Consider the following 24,292-nt stretch of genomic DNA (forward strand, 5'->3'; position numbering starts at 1 on the left):
ACTAAGCAGTAGGTTTCAGAACATACTAGTACAAGAATACTGCATTGATGGTTTTGGGTTGATCAAGAATTATTTTAATATCCAGTTCTAGGGCTCTGTGCAGCTATTTGAGAGCGAGAGGGGTGTCAAATCATATTTTTAATGGGGTTACCCTTTAGCAATGTACACAGAAAATATAAATTAGGAAACAAAGCATCCCATAAAGCCCCTGACAAAGCCATCTACTCCTGAAAAGTTGCAGGCCAACACACTTATCCTGGCACTTCAGCTGTAGAAAAACAAAGATTCCACTTCAATAAAATAATTTCTGATTGTGTTTTTACTTTCAATTGATTCAAGAGGAATCATTATTATATTTAAGCAAAATATGGCAGAATAGATTTTACCCAAGCATTAATTTCCATCTTTAAGAGTCCAAATTTATCATGCATTCACAAATCCAGTAAATTTTGTGATTTTAATTGAAAACAATATCAAATGCAAGCACCTATCATTATACTTCACATCGCATCTTATCCAGCATTTGCAAAAAAAACATATTGCTACAAGGATCAATAGAAGGCATGAGTTCTGACCACTCCTCTTTTTTTTTAATCCCAAGGACCGCAGCTCTCAGCAATGTGGATAGAATCAGAGTCGTTGAACACTACAGCTCAGAAATAGGCCTATCAGACCATCTAGACCATGCCGACCTATTAATCTGGCTAGTCACATTGGGGTGCACCTGGACCATAGCCCTCCATTCCCTTCCCATTCATGCATCTATCCAAATTTCTCTTAAATGTTGAAATCAAACCTGAATCCACCACTTCCACTGCCAGCTTGTTCCACACACTCATCACCCTCTGAGCAAGTTCCCCCTTAAAATATTTTCAGTTTCCAGAGCCTATTATTAATTAAATTTAAAAAATATATATTTGTGAGAAAAGTTCAGTAGAACACTGTGGTTTCAGCCAAGAATTTGCTTTAAAATTCAGATCTGCTGTAAAAGAAACTTTACTGGTGGTGATCATGTGGCGAGTTCAGAAGTGCTAGCACAGTTCCTGGAAGACATGAAAAGAACTTAAATGAACTGTAAGTTCCAGCCCCAAGAGATAACCATGGGGGACATTTGACAGGAGTATGCAAGTTCAAATTTAAATACATACCAATGAAAACATACTTGCACTGTATTAGACTTCTGATGTATGAACTGGAAACACTTAAAACTGTTACAAAAGTAATGTTTCATAGCCACAATTTTAAGTACTGCATGGTGTTTATTTTGATGTTATGTAAATTATAGGAAACCAGTGCCAGTATGCATTATTTCACTAAACTTATCAGAGAAATTTCAAATTTAGATATGTACTTAAATAGTTGGATGACGACAGCATAAATGAAGCCCACATGGTGACAGCGTGGGGGAAGGGAGGAAGGTCAGTCATGCAAAACAGAATAAGGATTAAAAATACCTATTAGATTCCAATGGTTTTTTCTTCTTGTCTCTTCCACTTAATGATGAGTGTACTAACAGTCTGCAAGAAATATAATTTCATATAAATACACCAGTTAGATTAACCAAGCAACAACGTACATTGATGCAGGGCACCGATTGTTCATTTATTAAAAATATTATTTTTGTAGTTGCTCACTTTCATACTTTTCTGATGCCTTATTCTAAAAATTATATTTAAACTAGATATTGAAGAATTCAGAAAACAGAAACAGCTCAGAGTTAATTTTTGAACTATTTTCCTCTGCATACAAGTATCCTGTATTATTCAAACATCAAGCTTTCTGACCACTTTTCAAGGAGGAGCATTCTGATTTTCTATTACAATAAACCTGTAACAGCAACAAACAAGTCACGATATGCTTTACGACATGCTAACTTTGAAATAGACTCATACATGTTAAACATATATGTTGACACCAAATATTTACCGAACTTTCATGAGATGGTGACAATAAACAGTAATTTTCCACCAGTAATGCTTAAATAACTATGTTTATTAATGCCAATGGAAGTCTATAAGGTGATCCCACATTCCCTGACTAAGTTTAAAGAAAATTGAAAGAATCTGAACGTCTACAGATGACATTAGAATACAAGGCAGAAAGCTCAAATACTAAAATTCAAGCAGCAATTGTGGAAAATGGACTGGTTTCAGTGAGTCATGGAGCAGCAAGAAAATTTTAAAAAGCTTAATTTAGACACTGAATCAATTTTATAAAAGGTTTCAATATCTGAAACTACAGCCTTGGCTCTATTTCAGAATTCTGTTATTTGAACGACATATTCTATTTTCAAAACTATTCTGAGGAATAGGGGAAAACTAGCAAGCATATACTTGACTGGTATACACAACTGAAACTATTTCATGTAGATCTAGGGTCCCAGATACAAAACAATATTTGTGAGCTATCAGTTATGTAATGGAGCCACAATTTTCCAACTACATAGATACTTGGAAGAGAAATATTACTCTCACACCCTGGTTACAAGAATGGAGAGACAGAATAATTTGACATTTCTATAGTTAAGTAAAAGTTCTGAACACTAATGTGAGGAATTAAAGAGAGGGTCAAGCTCAATGTCAATGGAAGTGAAAAAATGAACATAGAAAAATTTAAACTCAGTAGGCCAAGCAGCATATGTGCAGAGATAAAGGTAGCTAATGATTCAGTCAATGGCCTCTTATTAGAATGGAAAAAAATAAAAGGTTGTTTTAAGTTAAGAGACGCAAAGAGGTGGTGATGGTCATGAAGATATGCGGGGACACAACTGCTGTTGGATGCCATCTGAGGGGAAAGAATGTTTATTATCCACAGATGACTTGTCCAGAGGAGTGTAAATAGAGGGTAATAGACAAAGGGAACAGAAGAAAGAGTGGAACTGTAAAAGTCAGAATATAGCAGCTGATAGACATCTGGTGCAACCTGATACTCAAATTGCTTTCATTTCTAATTTCTAGTAAATGCTGTTTTTGACATCTACAAGTTCCAGCACTTTATTTGATCGCTTTACTATTCTTTTCAACTCCCTTTACTCTCATTTTCAGGCACATCAACCATAATTAAAAAGCATGTTTCTCTAACACCAAAAGCACATGTTGCCACCTATGCAACTTTAGAAAGGGTGGAGACTATTTGTTCTTGGCACTCATCTCCTCTTTTAAAACATACTCATTCATTCATTCTTTTAGTACTTGATGAAAGGATCACCAACATGCAATATTAGCTATTTTTCTTTCTACAGATCTTGCCCGACTTGCAGTATACATCCACCTTCTGATTTAATTTCAGATTTTCAGAATCTTCATTTTTTTGGTTTGGAAAAAAGGGAACTAGTTTCAGCACTTTACTAAAGTGGTAACAAGCAGACATTAATTCAGCATATTGATCCCAGAAACAGGAGAGAACTTAAACTTTAAAGGAATGTGAAACCTTTGGGATGGATAGCATTCAGTTAAGATAACAGCAAATCTGCGGCCTAGATGTTTACCATCTTAAAGTTTTTGTCTTGCATAATATGCTAATTCTTATTTGATCTCTATTAGAGTTTACTATGTACGAAAGATTTTAAAAAAAAATTATGGCAAAATATTTACATTCAAAATCTATGACTACACCCCATAATGTCACATTCCAAAGGCTCAAGATTCTGAGTTAAATTAGGTGTTGATGTTATGGATGCTAACTAGTGAAAAATAATCTAATGCAAATTTTATAAATATTTATACATTAGTACAAGTAAACTAGTTTCAAATTTCTGTTTGTTCTGTAAATGTACCTTGATCCTGGTCCTGCTGACCTTCTCCTCTGGATAAAGTTTTCATTGAATGATGCTTTAAAAGTTACTGGCCTCCGTCTGTACTCACACACCATGACCATCAACCATTCCAATAGGAAACAAGGAAGTAAGAAAGGTATCGGGAAATTATATGGAAGTTATTAGTAATGACATGTGAAAAATCAAGACTAGTTATTTTGTATTTTTTTTAAAACTGCCACATTTGGCATTCTAGAAATACACAGAAGTATAGCAACATTGAAAGTGGGCTGCTTATTAAATAAACTAAAAGTAAAAAGACAATGAAGAACAGGGAGTAGAAGAGAACGCAAAAGCACACAAAAGGTGAAGCATAGACAATTGTTCCCAAGTGCAGTTCACTAACAATTCTACTTCTCTCCCTGAAATCCATATTTAAAACTCTATTTCTGGCTATCTTTACAAATAAAATTTACGAAAAAGCCCAAATTTATGTCTGTTACAAAACCTTTCCAGACAATCTACTTCTGATATCTTGCAGTATTACGGCAATAAAAATAACAAACTAATTAAACAATACAATAATGAAAGTCAGTGTTAAGGGTTTAAGCCTTACAAAGTCTGTACTAAACAACTATATCTCTAGTAAGCTGCATAATTTAGTTACATTGAATTGCAGGTTTACAAATTTTACTATACCGAAAGGATTGCTGTTTCAAATGTTCTATTAACAATACACAAACATTTATAATACCTGTTCTGTGGTTCCTGCTGTAATATTTGAGCTGCTATTTTACGCAAATCCATAACTTCCTTCAACTCATCCTCATCTCGAAATATTTGTTGCATTTCACTTGAGCGCCTGCAGTTTCACAAATTAATTAATTATTTTGTGAAACCACCTCCAGAACAAACAGAATAATACCTACAATCTTCTTCAGAGAAAAAAAATCCCCTGAACTCTGCAATGATAAGTTTAAATTTTTTCAACAAAGCATTAAATTTAATAGTTGCATGCGTTGCCTATCTTTTCTTTGTAAATCATATTGGATGGTATTAAGAGAATACAGGGAGGTCTTTCATTGGATGCAAACCAGAATAATTCAGAGTTGTCTAAACTTTAGTAGGGTGCAACTTCTAATAGATGACACATATAATGGGGTGAAGCAGGATGTTGCTCAGTATATTAACAGATGTTAAATTTTAAAAAGTTATATTCCTATCAAACTAGCAAAACAATGTTAATGAAGTTTTGACCTGAAAATGACGTCAGGTTTTTAATTATGTTTGAGTAAATGAAGGTACGTCAGCCTTCTGTATCAAAAATGCGTTTTACCTAGTCCAGGGAATGTGCCCAGGGAATGCGACAAATGGAAGAAACTTGTGTGTATAACACATTCTATACCCTTAAATCTGCTTGTTGCTTAGAGGCTTACCCATTTCTGTCTTTAATATATTTAACGATTCTGCCTCCACAGCTCTCTGGGGCAGAAAATTCCAAAGAATCAAGTCCAATTGAGAAGAGACATTTCTCATCTCTCGAGACAACCCCTTATTTTGAAAAGATCCCTTCTAGTTCTAGAAATCTCAGCCAAGTTAGCATGCTCTTTATACAAATCCTGTCTCCCCTCTTCAAAGACTTGTTTTAATAATACCACCTCCCATTCTTCTAAACATTAACAAGCTTTAGCTTAATCTCAAATCTTTAACAAATTCAGCAAAAAAACAGGCCCGTCAGTCCACTGACTGCCAAACAAACTTACCAAAATGAAACTCTTTGTATTTTAAAGTTAATTACTATTTGCCAATGCTTGTCCCATTTTCCAGTTGATCTAGATCCAACTACAGTCTTAGATAATCTCCTTATTGTCCACTATACCATTTATGTTGATGTCATTCACAAACTTACTATGTCAAAGGAATCTCACATAAACTGTTGATATAGATGACAAGCAACAGTGGACCCAGACAAATTCTTGCAGCACACCACTGGTCACAGGCTTCCAATCTGAAATAACCCTTCACTTAACACCATGGTAATTTTGTATCCAATTATTTAGCTCACCCTGGATCCCAGACCAGCCTAAATGTGGGAGCTCATCAAAGAATCTGCTAATGCCACTACGCTCTTGCCAATCCTCTTGGTCACCTCTAAAACACTCAATCAAATTGAGAACTTCCCATGAACAAAGCCAAGACTACTAATCCGAATCAATCCTTGCCTTTCCAAATAGAGGTAGACCGTGTCTTACAGAATCCCCTCCAGCAATTTTCCCATCACTGATGACAGACTCACCAGCCTGCATTTTCATGGACTGCCCTTGCAGCTCTTTTTAAATAAAAAAAAAGGCAACATTAATCACCCTTCAGTTTTTTGGTAGTTCACAAATATCTCTGCAAGATACCCAGCAACTTCTTCCCCATCTTCCAGTAATGTCCTGGGAAGCACTTGGTCTAGCCTGAGGGATTTATCCACTTTTATGTGCTTTAACTCTGCCAGCATCTCTTCTTTCATAATGTGGACAGGTTTTAGGAATTCATTGTTCTCATTCCCAAATCCCCATTTCAGTGACCTACTCCACAGTAACAGCAGACAAGAAATATTCATTTAGGACCATGCCCATCTTCCCAGCTCCACGCAAGCAACCACACTGATGCCAAAGAAGGACCTATTCTCTCCAGTTACTTTCTCGCTTTTAATATGCTTTTAGAATTACTAGATTCACCTTTACTTATCTGCCAAGGCTATCTCATGTTTTTCTCCCTTTTTGCCCCAAGTTCCTTCTTAATTCTATTCTTGCATACCTTAATTTCCTTAAGCGACTTGTACAACTGCCTATGCCTGATGTGCCTTTTTCTTGACAGTTTCAATCTTCTTCATTGACCAGGGTTCCCTAATTTTGAAGACCTTTCCCTTCATTCTAAAAAGAACATGCTCATCATGAACTCTCCCAACCTGAGGTTAAAAGCCTCCAACCAACTGGATCATTCAAGGCATTCTGCCATGTTGAGTGCTCATACTTGCCATAATTTGCTTTCTCATGCCTTAGATACCCCCCAACTTCCACAAGAATCTAGATTTGAGCAATTCACCTTTTGTTTAATTATAAATTTCTCCTGAATTATCACCATCTCCCACTTGATTATTTTTCACCATCCTGATATGATTGATTTTCAAGTGGCTCTTTCTATTCTCACTAAATTTGTCCTTGCCACAATTTTATTTATGGTTTTATTTGTTAATTTCTATAAACACTCTAAATCTAAGTGAATTACGATCACTGACTGCACACTGCCTACCTTGCCACTGCAGTTCCCCAAAGCCCTTTCATATTAGGCTCACAGTTTATTGATTTAAAAAATCTTTTAAATGCATTTTAGAATTGCTTTCGTGTTCTACTGACAGCCCCAGTTTTTCTTAGGATACTTGTACTTGAAATCCCATATTCATTACTGTTACTTTTAGGATTTACATAAAACTTGTCTGCATACTTTCCCTTTGATCCTCATGAAATGCAATTTCCCTTATCTTCTTGTTTGTCAGTTCAATCCAAGGAGCTTTATCTGTGCATCTTTTCAGCAATCTCCCATCTACCTTACTTGCAAATGCTGAAGTTGGGAATAGTGAACCATTATCCCACTAAGCTATATTTCAAGTAATAGATAAAATGCTTATCTGCATCCTTAATTCATCATCTTTACAACCTTCACTCTCTGGATTGATATATAAACTATTAAACATTTCTAAATTTGAGGTAAAAGCTTTGCTTGTTCTGGTTTCCAAACCTATCTGTCTGCCTTCCAGGTTCACCAGCAAGTGCATTCTCAAACTGTTGCCCTTTTCACATCAACCCGCCAATTTAAATCCCCTCAAAAGCACTAGCAACTTCTCCACAAAAAAATGCATTCTGACCACAGATTACACGCCTATTGAACCAATCCCAATGACTCGAAGGACTAAAGCCCCATCTTCTACAGTGTCTCTTCGCCAGCCATCCATTTGCAGTTTCTAAGCTCACCCATGCACAGCACCAATTGTAATCTAGAATTATTACATTTTGAGATGCCACATTTTAATCTCTTCCTTAACTCCCTGTACTTGACCTGCAGCACCTTATCATTCTAGCTACATCACTGGTACATATATGGAACATGACACTACCATGTTCTCCCAGTTCCAGATGTTCTGTTCTAGACCCTGCCCTTATACCCTTATTTTTTTTTTCTTTTACAGCACAGTACAGGCCCTTCGGCCCACAATGTTGTGCCGACCCTCAAACCCTGCCTCCCATGTAAGCCCCCACCTTAGATTCCTCCATATACCTGTCTAGAAGTCTCTTAAACTTCACTAGTGTATCTGCCTCCACCACTGACTCAGGCAGTGCATTCCACGCACCAACCACTCTCTGAGTGAAAAACCTTCCTCTAATATTCCCCTTGAACTTCCCACTCCTTACCTTAAAGCCATGTCCTCTTGTATTGAGGAGTGGTGCCCTGGGGAAGAGGCGCTGGCTATCCACTCTATCTATTCTTCTTATTATCTTGTACACCTCTATCATGTCTCCTCTCATTCTCCTTCTCTCCAAAGAGTAAAGCCCTAGCTCCCTTAATATCTGATCATAATGCATACTTTCTAAACCAGGCAGCATCCTGGTAAATCTCCTCTGTACCCTTTCCAATGCTTCCACATCCTTCCTATAGTGAGGTGACCAGAACTGGACACAGTACTCCAAGTGTGGCCTAACCAGAGTTTTATAGAGCTGCATCATACATCATGACTCTTAAACTATATCCCTCGACTTATGAAAGCTAACACCCCATAAGCTTTCTTAACTACCCTATCCACCAGTGAGGCAACTTTCAGGGATCTATGGACATGTACCCCGAGATCCCTCTGCTCCTCCACACTACCAAGTATCCTGCCATTTACTTTGTACTCTGCCTTGGAGTTTGTCCTTCCAAAGTGTACTGCCTCACACTTCTCCGGGTTGAACTCCATCTGCCACTTCTCAGCCCCCACTTCTGCATCCTATCAATGTCTCTCTGCAATCTTTGACAATCCTCTACACTATCTACAACACCACCAACCTTTGTGTCGTCTGCAAACTTGCCAACCCACCCTTCTATCCCCACATCCAGGTCGTTACTAAAAATCACGAAAAGTAGAGGTCCCAGTACAGATCCTTGGGGGACACCACTAGTCACAATCCTCCAATTTGAATGTATTCCCTCCACCACCACCCTCTGCCTTCTGCAGGCAAGCCAATTCTGAATCCACCTGGCCAAACTTCCCTGGATCCCATGCCTGCTAACTTTCTGAATAAGCCTACCGTGTGGAACCTTGTCAAATGCCTTACTAAAATCCATATAGATCACATCCACTGCACTACCCTCATCTATATGCCTGGTCACCTCCTCAAGGAACTCTATCAGGCTTGTTAGACACGATCTGCCCTTCACAAAGCCATGCTGACTGTCCCTGATCAGACCATGATTCTCTAAATGTCTATAGATCCTATCTCTAAGAATCTTTTCCAACAGCTTTCCCATCACAGATGTAAGGCTCACTGGTCTATAATTACCCGGACTATCCCTACTATCTTTTTTGAAAAAGGGAACAACATTCGCCTCCCTCCAATCCTCCGGTACCATTCCCGTGGACAACGAGGACATAAAGATCCTAGCCAGAGGCTCAGCAATCTCTTCTCTTGCCTCGTGGAGCAGCCTGGGGAATATCCCGTCAGACCCCAGGGACTTATCTGTCCTAATGTATTTTAACAACTCCAACACTTCCTTTCCCTTAATATCAACATGCTCCAGAACATCAACCTCACTCATATTGTCCTCACCATCATCAAGTTCCCTCTCATTGGTGAATACCGAAGAGAAGTATTCATTGAGGACCTCGTTCACTTCCACAGCCTCCAGGCACATCTTCCCACCTTTATCTCTAATCGGTTCTACCTTCACTCCTGTCATCCCTTTTTTCTTCACATAACTGAAGAATGCCTCGGGGTTTTCCTTTACCCTACTCGCCAAGGCCTTCTCATGCCCCCTTCTTGCTCTTCTCAGCCCCTTCTTAAGCTCCTTTCTTGCTTCCCTATATTCCTCAATAGACCCATCTGATCCCTGCTTCCTAAACCTCATGTATGCTGCCTTCTTCCACCTGACTAGATTTTCCACCTCCCTTGTCACCCATGGTTCCTTCACCCTACCATTCTTTATCTTCCTCACTGGGACAAATTTATCCCTTACATCCCGCAAGAGATCTCTAAACATCGACCACATGTCCATAGTACATTTCCCTGCAAAAACATTATCCCAATTCACACCCGCAAGTTCTAGCCTTATAGCCTCATAATTTGCCCTTCCCCATATAGATTTTAGAAATCAGCCAAAATGACTTACTCATATTAAAACTGAAAACATGGAACTACAGTGAATTATACACACAAAATGCTGGAGGTACTTAGTAGGCCATTCATAGCGAAGCCCAATCCACCCGATTCTGTAGATGCAGTGTATTTAAATTTGGCAAGGTGCAACATGAAGACTGGTCCATAAATTTAGAGTTCAAATTACTGGATGAAGTGTGTTAACATGGATTGAAATCTGGCTGTCACATTAAATAAATGTAACACACAGAAAATGCTGGAGGAACTCAGCAGGTCAGGCACCATCTATGGAAATGAGTAAAGAGTCAATATTTCAGGTAGAGACCCTTCATGACTAGTGTTACTGAAATAAATGGGTTCTTTTCAGGTTTGAAGGATGCATGTAGTGAGTATCCTATGGAGGAGTTACTGGCATTCTATTGTTTACTATTTACAATAACTTGGAAAAGGAATCAAAATGTGGGGTTTTCAGCTTTGTTACTATTCGAAAATTTGTGAAAGGAGAAGTTTTGCTGTGATGAAGACATTTTGATTTTGCTGTGGAATACATTGTGGACACAAGTAACTGGATGAAGTTCTGGCGAATGGAGTTTAATATGGAGAGGAGGGGTAATGCAGTTTAGGATGAGGACTTAAAATTATATCCTCAAAATTGATGAGAATAACACATTTAATGCAGAATATATGGATTATAGTAAACTATTTTATGAAGAGCCATATGACAAATCAATCATGAAATTAAAAGCTCAAATTCCAAAGGAAAGTGACAAACTGCATTGTATTGGACCATTGGACCAGTGGAATCAAGAAATGCTTTTGACTATCAGTTAATGAGGAACACAGTGAGGTTCTGCATTGTTCAATACTGGGTTGCTTGTTTCACGAAGTCAACATTATTAATGTTCACTTACATGTAGGCTCCACAATTAGTTTGCTAATGATAAAAAAAAATAAAAACTGATGTTGCATTTGATATCAAGGAAGATTTGAGAAGTGGCATTAACTTAAATGCATTTTTCACCAGCATGACCAGAATAAGCCATGCTGAATCCTCGCGAGCTATAAATGTCTCACAATTCACGACATTCAAACTCAGTGTTAAATAGCTACAATATCTGAGTCCTGAAGGTTTCTCCGCACACTTCCAACACAGTTTACAGATTCAACTGCAAGATATATTCTCGCTATGAAACAGACTATTAGTTTTAGAAATTTTGTGATGAGTAGATGTTTTTGGTTAAATAAAACTGCAAGTTTATCTGCTATAGCAATTCACATGTCCAATTCCACTTGGACATATTATTGGATTATCATCCATCACCCAAACATAAATACTTGTTAGTTAATTGTTTATTTCTTATGCCTCTCTAGCATCTTTACAAATCAACTTTAACCTGAACACTTTAATGACAGCTGATGGAAAAGAACATCTTTATTTATATTCTTAACTATTACTGAAGTGAAAACAATTGTCAGTGTTAGTTTGTAAGATTTAAAACCATCACAACTTCTCTACTTAGCCACAACGCATTATCCTAGTACCTGGAACTATTCCAGTTAAAATCTTTTAAATCCTCCTTCAGAACACAACATCCTTTCTGCACTATGGTGCTAAGAATGCGATCCAGTACTCCAGCTGTAACAAAACAGTGTTTTATATAAGGCTGGCATAATTGCCTAGCAGTTGTACTCCAGGCAGATTAACCAAGCAATTAACACAGGACATAGGATCCAGGGTTTTTGAAATAATGACATAATCGCCTTCAAAAACATACTACCATTTATCTGAAAGTGTGCAGAAAATATAAAAAAACACAAAGACTTGTGATCCCCTGCATTTCGGGGGTGGGGGGAGGGGGGAAGAGAGAAAGAGCAAACATGTGTTACAAAGAAAATGGTCCATATTGTGATTTTCCATAACGTTAAGCTCCATCAAGAAATAAATTAAAAATATAGTAAACTATTTTAATTCAGTTTTTAAAAAAAATCAAGTTCCAATGAGACAGAATCTTATTCCATAATTTTAACTTTTTGGGTAGTGACTTGAGTAGAGTCAGCCTGCACTGCTAATCTGATATCAAATAGGATGTGTTAGAAATGCTTAAAAGATATGGAAGCAGTGTGGGTGGGGTGGGGAGGGGGATAGACAAGTATTCATGTCTCATGGCCTTAAAGATCATAAACTATAACACTTTGCCTTTTCACAGATGCTACATGCCCCAAGTATTTTCAACACTTTGTGCTGAAATCTGTTTGTTTTCCTGTCATCCATCTAACATTCTACCATACAGCACATCCAGTTTTTCCTCATTGTTAACAAAATTAATCAGCAGCATCTTTGCTAAACAGAACAATTATCTGAGGTACCTGTTCTGCCAATTTGTGAATAAACTACCTGGTCTTATGATATTCCTTTCTCTTTACTATGTTTAAGTTTTGCTTAACTAGCAAATTTAAAATCATGCTCTATATCCTGAAATACAAATGATAAATTCACATTTTCCAGACAGAATCATTGAGCAATAAGATCATTACAATACAGAAACCGACCGTACAGCCTATCGAGTCTGTGATGATCTGTTATTCTGCCTAGTCCTATTGACCGGCACCTGGACCATAGCCCGCTATACCACTCACATTCATCTACTTATCCAAACTTGTCTTAAACGTTGAAGTCAAACCTGCATTCACCACTTCTGCTGGCAGCTCGCTTTATACTCTCACCACCCTCTGAGTGAAGTTCCTTAAGCTTTCCTTAAATATTTCAACTTTCCCTCTAGCTCATGACCTCTGGTTTTAGGTTCACCCAACCTCAATGAAAAAACATACTTGTATTTACCCCATCTATACCCCTCAATGTTGTCTCTCTCTCTATCAAATCTCCCCTCATTCTCCTACAGTCCAGGGAATAATTCTTAATCTATTTAACCTTTCCCTACAACTCAGGTCCTTAAGTCCAAGCAACATCCTTGTGAATTTTCTCAGCAATTTTCCAATCTTATTATCTTTCCTGTAGGCAGATTACCAGAACTACACACAATACTCCAAATTTGGCTTCAGCAATGTTTTACGAAACTTCAAAATAACATTCCGTCTCCAACTCAATACTTCGATATATCAGAGCCAATATGCCAAAAGCTCTCTTTACGACCCTATCTGTGATACCACTTTCAAGGAATTATGTATCTGTATTCCTAGTCCTCCTGTTCTACCATACTCCTTAGTGCCCTAGCATTCGCTATGCAAGTTCTACCCTGGCTTGTCCTCTCAAAGTGTAACACCTCACATTAAATTCTATCTGCCATATTTCACCCCATTGTTGCAGCTGCTTTACATCCTGCTGAAAGCTTTGATACTGTTCCTCGTGGTCCACCATGCCTCCAATCCTGGTGTCTTTCACTAATTTGCTGATCCGGTTTACACCTTCTCATCCAGGTGTTTTATCTGTATCTTGGATACCTTCACTAGACATCTTCCTTTCATCCAAAATAGGGGCAAAGTTGCTTTCTTTTTTTTTAGAAAATCTTTCATCCATGCACTACTGTCATCATACTATACAGAATCCAAATTTTACTAATATGACCAAAAGGCCAAAAGGTAGCAATTAAGATACATTTTGAAATCACATGTGCACAACATGAATTGAGCAGCTCCTACCTTCCTTCTTATCCGCTGAAAAATAATTTGCTGTAAGGTTTATTTGTGTGATTAATTGAGATGCCAAGATTTGTTCTAATTTAAATACAAAAATATAGTGTTTTTAAGATCTTTTTCAAGATCTGAGTAAGCAGCTCCAAGTTCATACCTTGGTTTATCTTCCCAATTATTTTCTTCCATAAGCTGTGATTTTTCAGGCAGCTTTCCTTGGTCCTGAAACACGATGGAATACTGAAATGTTATTGTTATGATTCAAATTAAATTGCAAATAAAGACACCCCTATCAAGAATCTTTGTAAATTATTACTAGCGTTTCCTCAAAAGTATTTGTTAAAATAGGAATTTGTTAGAAATAGGACTGAAGATAATATGCAAGGAAGTGCATGCCAAAATTGAAACAGAGCTCAGTCTCGATCAGTATGGAGTGGTCTGTCAAGTACAGGCAATACAAATAGAAAACTGTGCTTAATTTCCCCTAACTGTTGATATTCGTTGAAAGAAAACAACAGGAGCATATTTTAATAAAACAAAGGAAAGTTATGCTTGACAAACTTGGGCAGTCACTTAAGTTTATTGACAAGAGAAATGTAGTCAAGGACTTGATAGATGGCTTTTTATAAAATTAAGACACTTTTACAAGAAATAACATCTTTTAAAAATATACTATATATAAGCTGATTGATAGTTTGCAGTTTGAAGATGCAAAAGATGTAAGTGTAACTAATATCAGACTCCAAAAGTGACTGACGATTCAAATGATTTTTATCTAAAATATGTAAACTAGTATAGTAAATCCACTGTGAACATTCTCATATTACACAAAAAATTGAAGCAAGATTAATTGAAGAATATACTGGTACCTTCAGAGAACAAAGGGAAAGTTCTAAATGTACAAGAATTGTAGTTTTTGGGAGGTTCCTTAAGGTTGTCATAGCAGGAGGGAGGGTAGGGGTGTAGTGGAGATAAATCCCCATAAACCTATTAAGTAGTGTGCGTTTCAAATAGCCTGTGAAAGCCAAGTCCAGCTCCTGACCCTCACATGTTGCTTAGCTACCAAGCCCAGAAGAACAGTTTCAACTGACAGGAGAAGGGGCAAGGGCAGGTTACTGGTGCCTTAAAACCAGTCGCTTTTGACAGATGGGGGTCGTCAGCCGTAAATGGCAGCTCATCTAGGAGATGATCTCGAACCTCTGCTATCTTGTCACTCATGGGGAATGCTTTGGGAGTAAATCGCCCAAGGAAAAATCCAGAGCTTGTGTCCCTAAGGCAGTCCTATGTTGAGTTCAATGCTGACTGGCAACTCCTGAGACACCGCTGGTGCCAAACTGTATTGTCCTCTGCCATTCCTTTGGATTTATCAGCTGCATAGAGACGAGGAGGAGCTTGCTGCATAGAGACGAGGAGAAGTTTGCTGCATTGGCAACAATTTGCTCTTCATATCATACTTCCCTGGCTTGCGTATCAACTGAACGTAGACAGCCAAGGCACAACACCTATAGTCGACCCTGACCAATAGAGAACCCCCTCAGATTAAGGGAAAAGGAATAGAAAACGTATGTTCTAGGAAATAAAAAGAAAATCAGCAGTAGGGAGAGTAAAGCTCCTCAAAAGCAAATCTTAACCAATTTGAGATAAAGTTTTTACAGCTAAAAAGTGAAAACAAACATTTAATTCTAAACACAAGAAAGTCTGCAGATGCTGGAAATCCAAAGCAACAATCGCAAAATGCTGGGAGAACTTAGCAGGTTAGGCAGCATCTATGGAAATGAACAGACAGCTGATGTTTTGGGTCAAGACTCATCATCAGGACTGAGAAGGAAGGGGGAAGATGCCAGAATAAAAAGGTGCTTCCTTCCCCTCCCAAGCTTTTATTCTGGCATCTTCCCCCTTCCTTCCCAGTCCTAAAGAAGGGTCTTGGCCTGAAACATCGACCATCTATTCCTTTCCAAAGATATTGCCTGACCTGTTGAGTTCTTCCAGCATTTTGTTTGTGGTGCATTGATTTCTAGATTTCAAAATTAGATTATGATGGATCCTGGTGTTTCTGCAATTCAAAGGTTCGTTGGATGTCAAGAATAAGACATAAGACTTGTTGCTTATAGCTCTTTCATTAAACGTTACAAGAACAAAGAAGCAAGAGAATAACAAAAAAGTTGTGGTCATCTCATATTCAGACCCAAGCTAACAAAATTCCAGTGATAAGAATTAGCCTATATAACAGCCGGATTCAAGCGGTGTGACACGCTACAAAAAACTAAGCTTCTAAGTTTCTAGAAAAACAGGAATTTTTTTTTGGTAGGTGTCCACATGTATCCTATAGCACTAATAACAGAATCTGTGCTGTTAACTTTAATAGTGTTATAACTATTGCTACTGGAATGTCCAGGACTGAAACATGATAAACCTAAAAGAAATTTTAAAGGGTGCTCTTTTTTTAAAATTTGGAGATCTTTCAGTCCATTAGGTCAATGCTAAATTCCACAAGCACAATCCCATCAAAACCAGCTCCGCTTATTTCCCTGTCTCCCACCAAATGATTCCTCTCTCACGTACCCATCAACTCTTTCAATAATCAATAAATGATTATTTTCTCATTTATGTACAACACAGGATAACTTATTTAATACACCAGCACAAAATTTGGGAAATGGCATTAAACCCGAGCATCCAACTGAAACCATGTTGATCCTCAGCTGTGAGACATTGGCAATAACACTGTGTAGTCCATTTTGGTGGATAAAAAGATTTGTTAAATTATTTTTAAGAAACATGAAAAATTATCATGCATTCAATTCAAATTGCTAATGTTCACACAGACACATGTGCTATCAGTTATTATATGCATAAGTAAATACCTTACTTTTATACAGGTCACAAATGGAGCACTTAGATGAATATCTGTTTCAGATGATGGTGTTTCTTCCTCTTCTGCATTCTCAATAAAATCAAAATGCTCCTGATCCACTGAGCCTAAAATGCAGAATACAAAGGAAGTATAAAACTTGCTAGCTGTGAGGAATGATAATACTGATTTGCTCAATCACAACCTGGTGGGTATTTGGAATACGCGGAAAACAAATAAAAAAATGTCACTTAAAAACTGGTGTAAAGTGCAATAAGCCCCATAGCAGAACCTGGAAAATCTTAATTTTTCAGATTAACACCCCAATAACGCTAAACTGCTGCGTGTTTTTAAAGCAAACTTTTACCTTTTTTATATAAATAAGTTCATTTATGGCTTAGTGAATATGTCTCATCATAACTTCCACTCAAAGTGCTGTGTACATACATCTATTGATGCTTCTGGACACATCTTCAGTGATGTTCCTGGAATCATTGGGTATTTCGGGTCTTTCAATATCATACAACCTCCTCCAGGTGACCCAGCCGGGGCTGATCAGACCCCAGCTTGTGTCCAGATGGCTAGCTACTTCTGACTCCATGGCTTCCCTTTTTTGAGCCACAGCCATCTTGAGGCCCTCTCTGCCGCATCGGTGGTACTGCGGATGGCTCTCCTCTTCCTCTCTCCCTCGATGCCCAAAATGCTGAAGGCTCTAACTAAGGAACGGGCTATGAATCCCCTACAACCAACCTCCACTGGGAGACACCTCGCTCTCCATCCAGCCTGCTGACAGTTGCTGACCAGTCCTGCGTACTTGGAGAGCTTCCTTTCAAAGGCCTCTTCCAAGCTATCTTCCCATGGGACTGTCAGCTCCAGTAGCACCACCTGCTAAGTAGACTCCGACACTAGGACAATGTCTGGTCGCAGGGTGGTGGCTGCGTTATGGTTGGGGAACTTCAGCTGCCCTTCGAGGTCCACCAACAGCTTCCAGTCCCTTGCAGACGTCAGAATGCCTGCAGATGTTCTTTTGGCAGGTATTGGCTGCTCCCCAGCTCTGACAAAGGCAATGGTCTGCTTGGAGGGTCGGGACCGCTTTACCCACTCAACTCCTGCGCTGATGTACTCCTTAAAGTTTCTCATGTCACGAATTCTCAGTTAACACAACCTAACGTGGCTACAATAAGACATTTGACAGGGTGACCGCAAGCTTGGCAAAGAGGTAGGTCTAAAGCAGTACAAAGAGAAAAAATGCAGAGGCAAATAAGGTCAAGGAAAAAATTCCAAAATTAAGCCTTCAACTCCCTCAAAGGTATATCAAATCTATCAGGTAGGAACAAGAGGCCAAAAGTGCATGATCACAGAAATTTGAGTTAAGGAGCAGAGACAGATTCAAAGACAAGAAATGTAAAGGCCATAAAAACACTTAAAAATAGAGGTATTAATTTTCTAACTTTTAACAAAAATTCCTACACTTCAATTGTTAATTCTGTTTTTAAACTCTCCATAGATGTTTGTTTGTTTGTTTGCCTGAGCAATTCCAATGTTACCTGATTTTACTTAATGTTATTACAACAGGTAGTCAATCTGAGTAGGTTAGGAGTACTTTGGTTTCAATCTCCAGTTTACAAAAAAAACAGCTTCAGTAGCATAGTTAGTGTGCAACGCTATTATAGCTAGAGGCTATTAACGTTGGAATTCAATGTTCAATTCCATCATCTATACATCTTCCCTGTGGAACGTGTAGGTTTTCTCCAGATCCTGGTTCTTCCCACAGTCTAAAGGCATACCAGTTAGTTGGTTAATTAGTCATTGTAAATTATCCCTTAGGCTAGGGTTAAATCTGTGTTTGCTGGGCAGTGCAGCTTGAAGGGCTAGTATCTCCAACTAACTAACTAATCTCATCTTTGGCAGCTGCAAGCACGTTACCAAGAGGAAGATCATTAGCTCTCTTGATCACCCAGCCACTCTTGCTTAGTCTTCAGGAACCCACATAAATCAGACTTCAGGTGATGAAAATGTCTCAAAAACCTAACTTTCTGTGTTAGTTAGCAACTTCTAAAACTTTAACAAGCTCCCATTTAAATGTTACCTCAGCAAGAAGTCAGCATTTTTGAGGAAAGACGGGTGGGGTAAGAAAAAAAACTGATGACAATTATATTTAAAAATAAAATATAAGTCAATGATTTAAAACATATCTGTAATATACTTACTTTTATGGGAGTTTACTTTATTTCCAGTTAAATGATTGTCTGATTTCAGAGGAATGTCCTTGGCTATTTCGGATAACTGTGAATGTATGCTAACTGTATCATCATCTGAGGGCTAAACAAATGAACACAACATCAATTTTAAAATAGAGAACCTGGCTATCTGACCCAGGCAGAACAGCACCTGTTGTCAAAACATTCAGGATTCAGAATGTCAGTCATCAATACATACAAATGTTTGTACATATCATTATAGTTACCTTTCCACTTTCTCCAAACCAGAAACAAGAGATAATTGTGAAACTTAGTACAAATTAGAGGGTTGGCTGCAACAATAGCTGTTAATGACTATGACTGTTGTGGTTTTATCTGTTTTTCAATAACGACTTCTTAGTAACTAAAACATTGCTGTCAGAGATGGGAGACATGACCAGTCACCAGAAGTTACATCTCATTAAACTGTCAGTATATTGATCCCTGAGATGGTTAAGTATAAAGGAGAAGAAGAATATCATTTGTGGAATCAGGGTGGATAAATCCCCAGGGCCTGACAAGGTAGGCCCTTGGACCCTACAGGAGGCATGTGGTCTCTAGCAAAGATACTTACAGAAGTGGTACCAGAAGACTGGAGGATAGCTAATGCTGTTCCACTGTTTAAAAAAGGCTCTAAACATAAACAATTAAATTATAGGCCAATGAGCCTGACATCAGTTGTGGGAAAGTTATTGGAAGGTATTCTGAGGGACCAGATATACAAGTATTTGGATAGACATGGACAGATTAAGGATAGTCAGCATGGCTTCCTGTGTGGTAGGTCATATCTAACCAATATTGTAGAGTTTTTCCTAGAAAGTTACCAGGAAAGTGGATGAAGGCAAGGCAGTGGATGTTGTTTACATGGATTTTAGTAAGGCGTTTGAGAAAATCCTGCATGGGAGGCTGGCAAGAAGATTCAGTCGCTCGGGCTTCAGGATGAGGTAGTAAATTGGATTAGGTATTAGCTTTGTGGGAGAAGCTACAGAGTGGTAGAGGGCTGCCTCTCTGACTGGAGGCCTGTGATTATGGTGTGCCACAGGGATTGGTGTTGTTTGTCATCGATATCAATGATCTGAATGATAATGTGGTTAATTAGATCAATAAATTTGTGGATGACACCAAGATTGGGGGTGTTGTGGACAGCCAGGAAGGTTATCATGACTCGCAGAGGGATCTGCCTCAGCTGGAAAAATGGGCTGAAAAATGACAGATGGAATTTAATGAAGACAGGTGTTCGGCACTTTGGTGGAACTAACCAGGGTAGGTCTTACACAGTGGCACTGAGGAATGTGGTAGAACAAAGGGATCTGGGAATATAGGTCCATAATTCATTGAAAGTGGCATCACAGGTAGACAGGGTCATAAAGAAAGGTTTTGACACACTGGCCTTCAAAAAACAATGTCTTGAGTACAAGAGATGGGATGTTATATTGAAGTAGTACAAGACATTGGTGAGGCCCAATTTGGAATATTGTGTGCAATTTTAGTCATCTACCTACAGGAAAGATGTAAATAAGGTTGAAAGAGTACAGAGAAAATTCTCAAGGATGTTGCCAGGTCTGGAAGACCTGAGTTATAAGGAAAGATTGAATGGGTTAGGGCTGTATTCTTCATAATGTAGAAGACTGAGAGGAGATTTGACAGAGGTATACAAAATTATGAGGGGTACAGATAGGAGAAATGCAAGCAGGCTTTTTCCTCTGAGGTTGGATGGGACTACAACCAAAGGTTAAGGGTGAAAGGTGAGAAGTTTAAGGGGAGCAGAAGGGAAAATTTGTTCATTCAGAGAGTCATGAGAGGGTGGAATAAGCTGCCAGCACAAGTGGTGTATGCAAGCTTGATTTCAACACTTAAGTGAAGTTTGAATAGGTACATGGATGGCAGGGATATGGAGGGTTTTGATCCCAATCGATGGGAGTAGGCAGTTTAAATGGCTTTGGCATTGACTATATGGGCCTGTTTCTTTGATATGCTTCTCTACAACTCTATGATTGTGGTAGATGTCACAATTTGGTATAATTTTTGAACCTCAAGTTTGTCCTTACTTGAATCTTCTGTTAAGACTTTTGAAAAACAGAATTCTGGTTGCTCTTCTGTAATTAAGTAACAAACCAACTTTCAATCAACATGGCGACACAAGGGACTGCAAATGCTGTAATCCGGTGCAACAACCAAGTCGGAGGAAATGAACAGGTTAGGCAGCATTAATGGAGTGTAATGAATACTTGATGCTTTAAGTTGTGATGAAGGGTATCAACTCGAAATGTCAGCTGTCCATTTCTACCCCCTATAGATGCTGCCTGACCTGTGGAGTTTCTCTTGCCTTTTGGACATAGTTATAATCCATTCCTACAAAACCTATAGTCAAAAGATAACTTGAAACTTCAAATGAACCGAAGGAGCAGCAGTTACTTTGTGAAAGCGGGTTTTAAAGTCTGTACCAACCCTCAAACATATTTCATCAATTCAGTCCCAAGAAACCCAACTAATCTTTAAGTCTACAATGTGTTGGTCCAAAACTCCTTGCCAGTTTATTAATTCCCTTATCATAAAATTATCAACCAACATCTGCTTAACTTTCTAAATTCTAGGGAATAATATACTGGATCTCATTACTCAAGTCATTGAGCCAGATATCATTTTGTTAAACCTACATTGTATTGCCAGGGCCATCAAATCCTTCCTAAACCCCTGTGCCCACAGTGCTTCTCATGCTCCAGCAATTATGTTACAACTGTAACACAACTTTTATCCCCTTGTAAATCTGGCCCTACATTAACAAGACACTTACTTATCTTTTCATTAATTGCATTTTTGTAATACACATGCATCTCCACTATCTCTAGCTTTTCAGCATTGAAAGGGAACAGTTCTCCAATTTTTATTATGTCCTAACAATATAATCCTGCATTTGTTTACATAAATCCTTTTGCCAGATTTTACTGCTGTTCAATATATTTTATAATTTAATGTTTCAATGTCATTCTTTGTCATCATCACACTTAAATGTGCAAATGTAGCTTACAAGTTATAGGCACAACAGGTTTTTATTGGTCACTAGTCATCCAAGATTTGCCATTACCCCTTCAATCTCTTAAAAGTCAAGACAATTTCATAACTAGGTCAATAATTTGACTTCATTTGTGGAATTTCAACTCCACAATTGGAATCAGATTTATTATCACTGTCTTATATGAAATGAAATTTGTTGTTTTGCAGCAGCAGTGCAGTGTGCAGCTTGAACCAATAGTGTCCATTGAGGAGCTTCTTTAACTGCTTGGTGGTAGCTTTACATTTAAAAAAATCCCCCAAAGTCATTTCATTGTCCAACCAATCAACCAGTTCCAAAACCAGTTCTCAACCAGTTCCAAAAAAGTTCAATTTGCTAAACATTGCCTATTATTTACAAATCCATGTCCTCCTTTATTTCTCCAATGGCATGTCAAGCCATGTTGTCTTTAATATTAGCCATCAGTAGATTTTTCAATGCTGATTAGATTCGCCACTCAGCAAGCACTAGGATGACAAACTGCCTTCAATCAAAAGGAGCTTAGATTGAAAACAAAGTCAGAAAGATATAGTTGGAATATCAGCAAATCAGTAGCCTAGTGTTTAGCACAATGCTATTACAGGTCAGGGTGTTCTGGAGTTCAATTCTGGCACTGACTTTAAAGTTTGTACTTTCTCCCTGTGAATGCATGGGTTTCCTCCCACAGTCCAAAGACATACTGGTTAGGAGGTTACTGGTCATTGTAATTTGCCCTGTGATTAGATTACATTAAATAGGAGGGTTGCTGGCTGGTGCTGCTCATTAGGCTGGCAGGCCCTGTTCCACACTACTTATTTTTTTATTTAGAGATATAAACTTTCATATAAATTCATATCACCGGCAAGCAGTATCTACGTACTTGTGCTACCTGTACTAACAACGTGGCCCCTTTTCACAATGCCTCTTCAAACTTGGTGACTGAATTGAAACACAAAAATATAGGAGAACAAACTAAAGAGTTGCCTTTGCAAAAGCATGATAATTTCATTTGACAACAATTGAAATAAATTATAAGTCTTTTCAAGATGTAGAGTAAAATTAAAATATATGACCACAATATATGAAAACAAGACTTTTTTTAAACAAGTAAACTAAAATCCCAATTTGCAGAGCATGGAGTAACAGAAAAGAAATTGAAAGCTTAATGCAATTTAGGAAGTCCCTGCAGAATAAGTAATCTTAAAAGCAGAATCACCTGGTCTCTACTGCCACTTGCTGGGCATTTCTACCAAATACAAGATAAACCAAATAGCCAACCACAAAACTGACTCCAATCCCTCAATTTTTTTTTACTTTGTAGGATTTTCCATCAAGCCTCAAGTTTTAATTTCTTGTGTTTCTATAGCAATACCCATGGCCTTTTCTTATAACCCAAAGAAACATCAATAAAACAATCTTGAAATTATTCCATATTCCTCATCCTTCACAGTTCATCACCCCTCACCCTGGCCGAGAGAAAATCTCTCACAAACTCTGAACGCACAAGATATGATAAAACTAGACCAATGATTTTGACTGGACATCAAGCACAGCAAACTTTCTCCACCAAAAATACAGAAGGTGTTATTTGTTTCCCTGTGATTATCATCACAGAAGACCACATTCTGCCTTTGCTTTTGAGTCAAAAGAATGGATGCGAGCACTACATACAATCAAAGTTTTGAGATCAGTTTAGTTGTTAAAGAAAACATGCAGTCCAGAACAAAATGATTATCTAGCCAAGTTGCTTCAACATTGTTAAAATTGTGACACAGTGATTGCTAACATCCAATTTAGGTTTCATTCAATCTCATGACTTATCAGTAATGCCCAAAAGAGAACAAAACTTCCCAAACACTGATTTCCCTCTATCCTTGTATAAGAAAACAGGAGCAGTCGACGTTTCAGGCCGAGACCCTTCGTCAGGACTAACTGAAGGAAGAGTGAGTAAGGGATTTGAAAGCTGGAGGGGGAGGGGGAGATGCAAAATGATAGGAGAAGACAGGAGGGGGAGGGATAGAGCCAAGAGCTGGACAGGTGATAGGCAAAAGGGGATACGAGAGGATCATATCCCCTTTTGCCTATCACCTGTCCAGCTCTTGGCTCCATCCCTCCCCCTCCTGTCTTCTCCTATCATTTTGGATCTCCCCCTCCCCCTCCCACTTTCAAATCCCTTGCTCACTCTTCCTTCAGTTAGTCCTGACGAAGGGTCTCGGCCTGAAATGTCGACTGCGCCTCTTCCTACAGATGCTGCTTGGCCTGCTGCGTTCACCAGCAACTTTGATGTATATTGCTTGAATTTCCAGCATCTGCAGAATTCCTGTTGTTTGCATAAGAAAACAGGACATCCTTTCCTCTTTTGCTGCTCAGGAA

General features: G+C 38.3%; 1 protein-coding gene across 8 annotated transcripts in view; it reads right to left on the minus strand.

Moving 5' to 3' along the window:
- The window catches only part of LOC134352940 (leucine-rich repeat and calponin homology domain-containing protein 2-like), a 239,700-nt gene that overhangs the window by 113,332 nt on the left and 102,076 nt on the right, over positions 1-24,292 (minus strand). For 6 of the 8 annotated variants that reach the window (XM_063060590.1, XM_063060593.1, XM_063060589.1 and 3 more), the window contains 6 exons: positions 18,859-18,970; positions 16,667-16,776; positions 13,955-14,019; positions 4,509-4,616; positions 3,776-3,853; positions 1,455-1,517 (listed from right to left, as the gene is read on the minus strand). In XM_063060590.1, the coding sequence (XP_062916660.1) occupies positions 1,455-1,517; positions 3,776-3,853; positions 4,509-4,616; positions 13,955-14,019; positions 16,667-16,776; positions 18,859-18,970 (536 nt within the window). The remainder of the gene's footprint in view (positions 1-1,454; positions 1,518-3,775; positions 3,854-4,508; positions 4,617-13,954; positions 14,020-16,666; positions 16,777-18,858; positions 18,971-24,292) is intronic. The other 2 variants (XM_063060591.1, XM_063060594.1) reach the window with 2 other exon arrangements.

Source organism: Mobula hypostoma, chromosome 10 (assembly GCF_963921235.1).
Source record: "Mobula hypostoma chromosome 10, sMobHyp1.1, whole genome shotgun sequence".
Classification (NCBI taxonomy): domain Eukaryota; kingdom Metazoa; phylum Chordata; class Chondrichthyes; order Myliobatiformes; family Myliobatidae; genus Mobula; species Mobula hypostoma.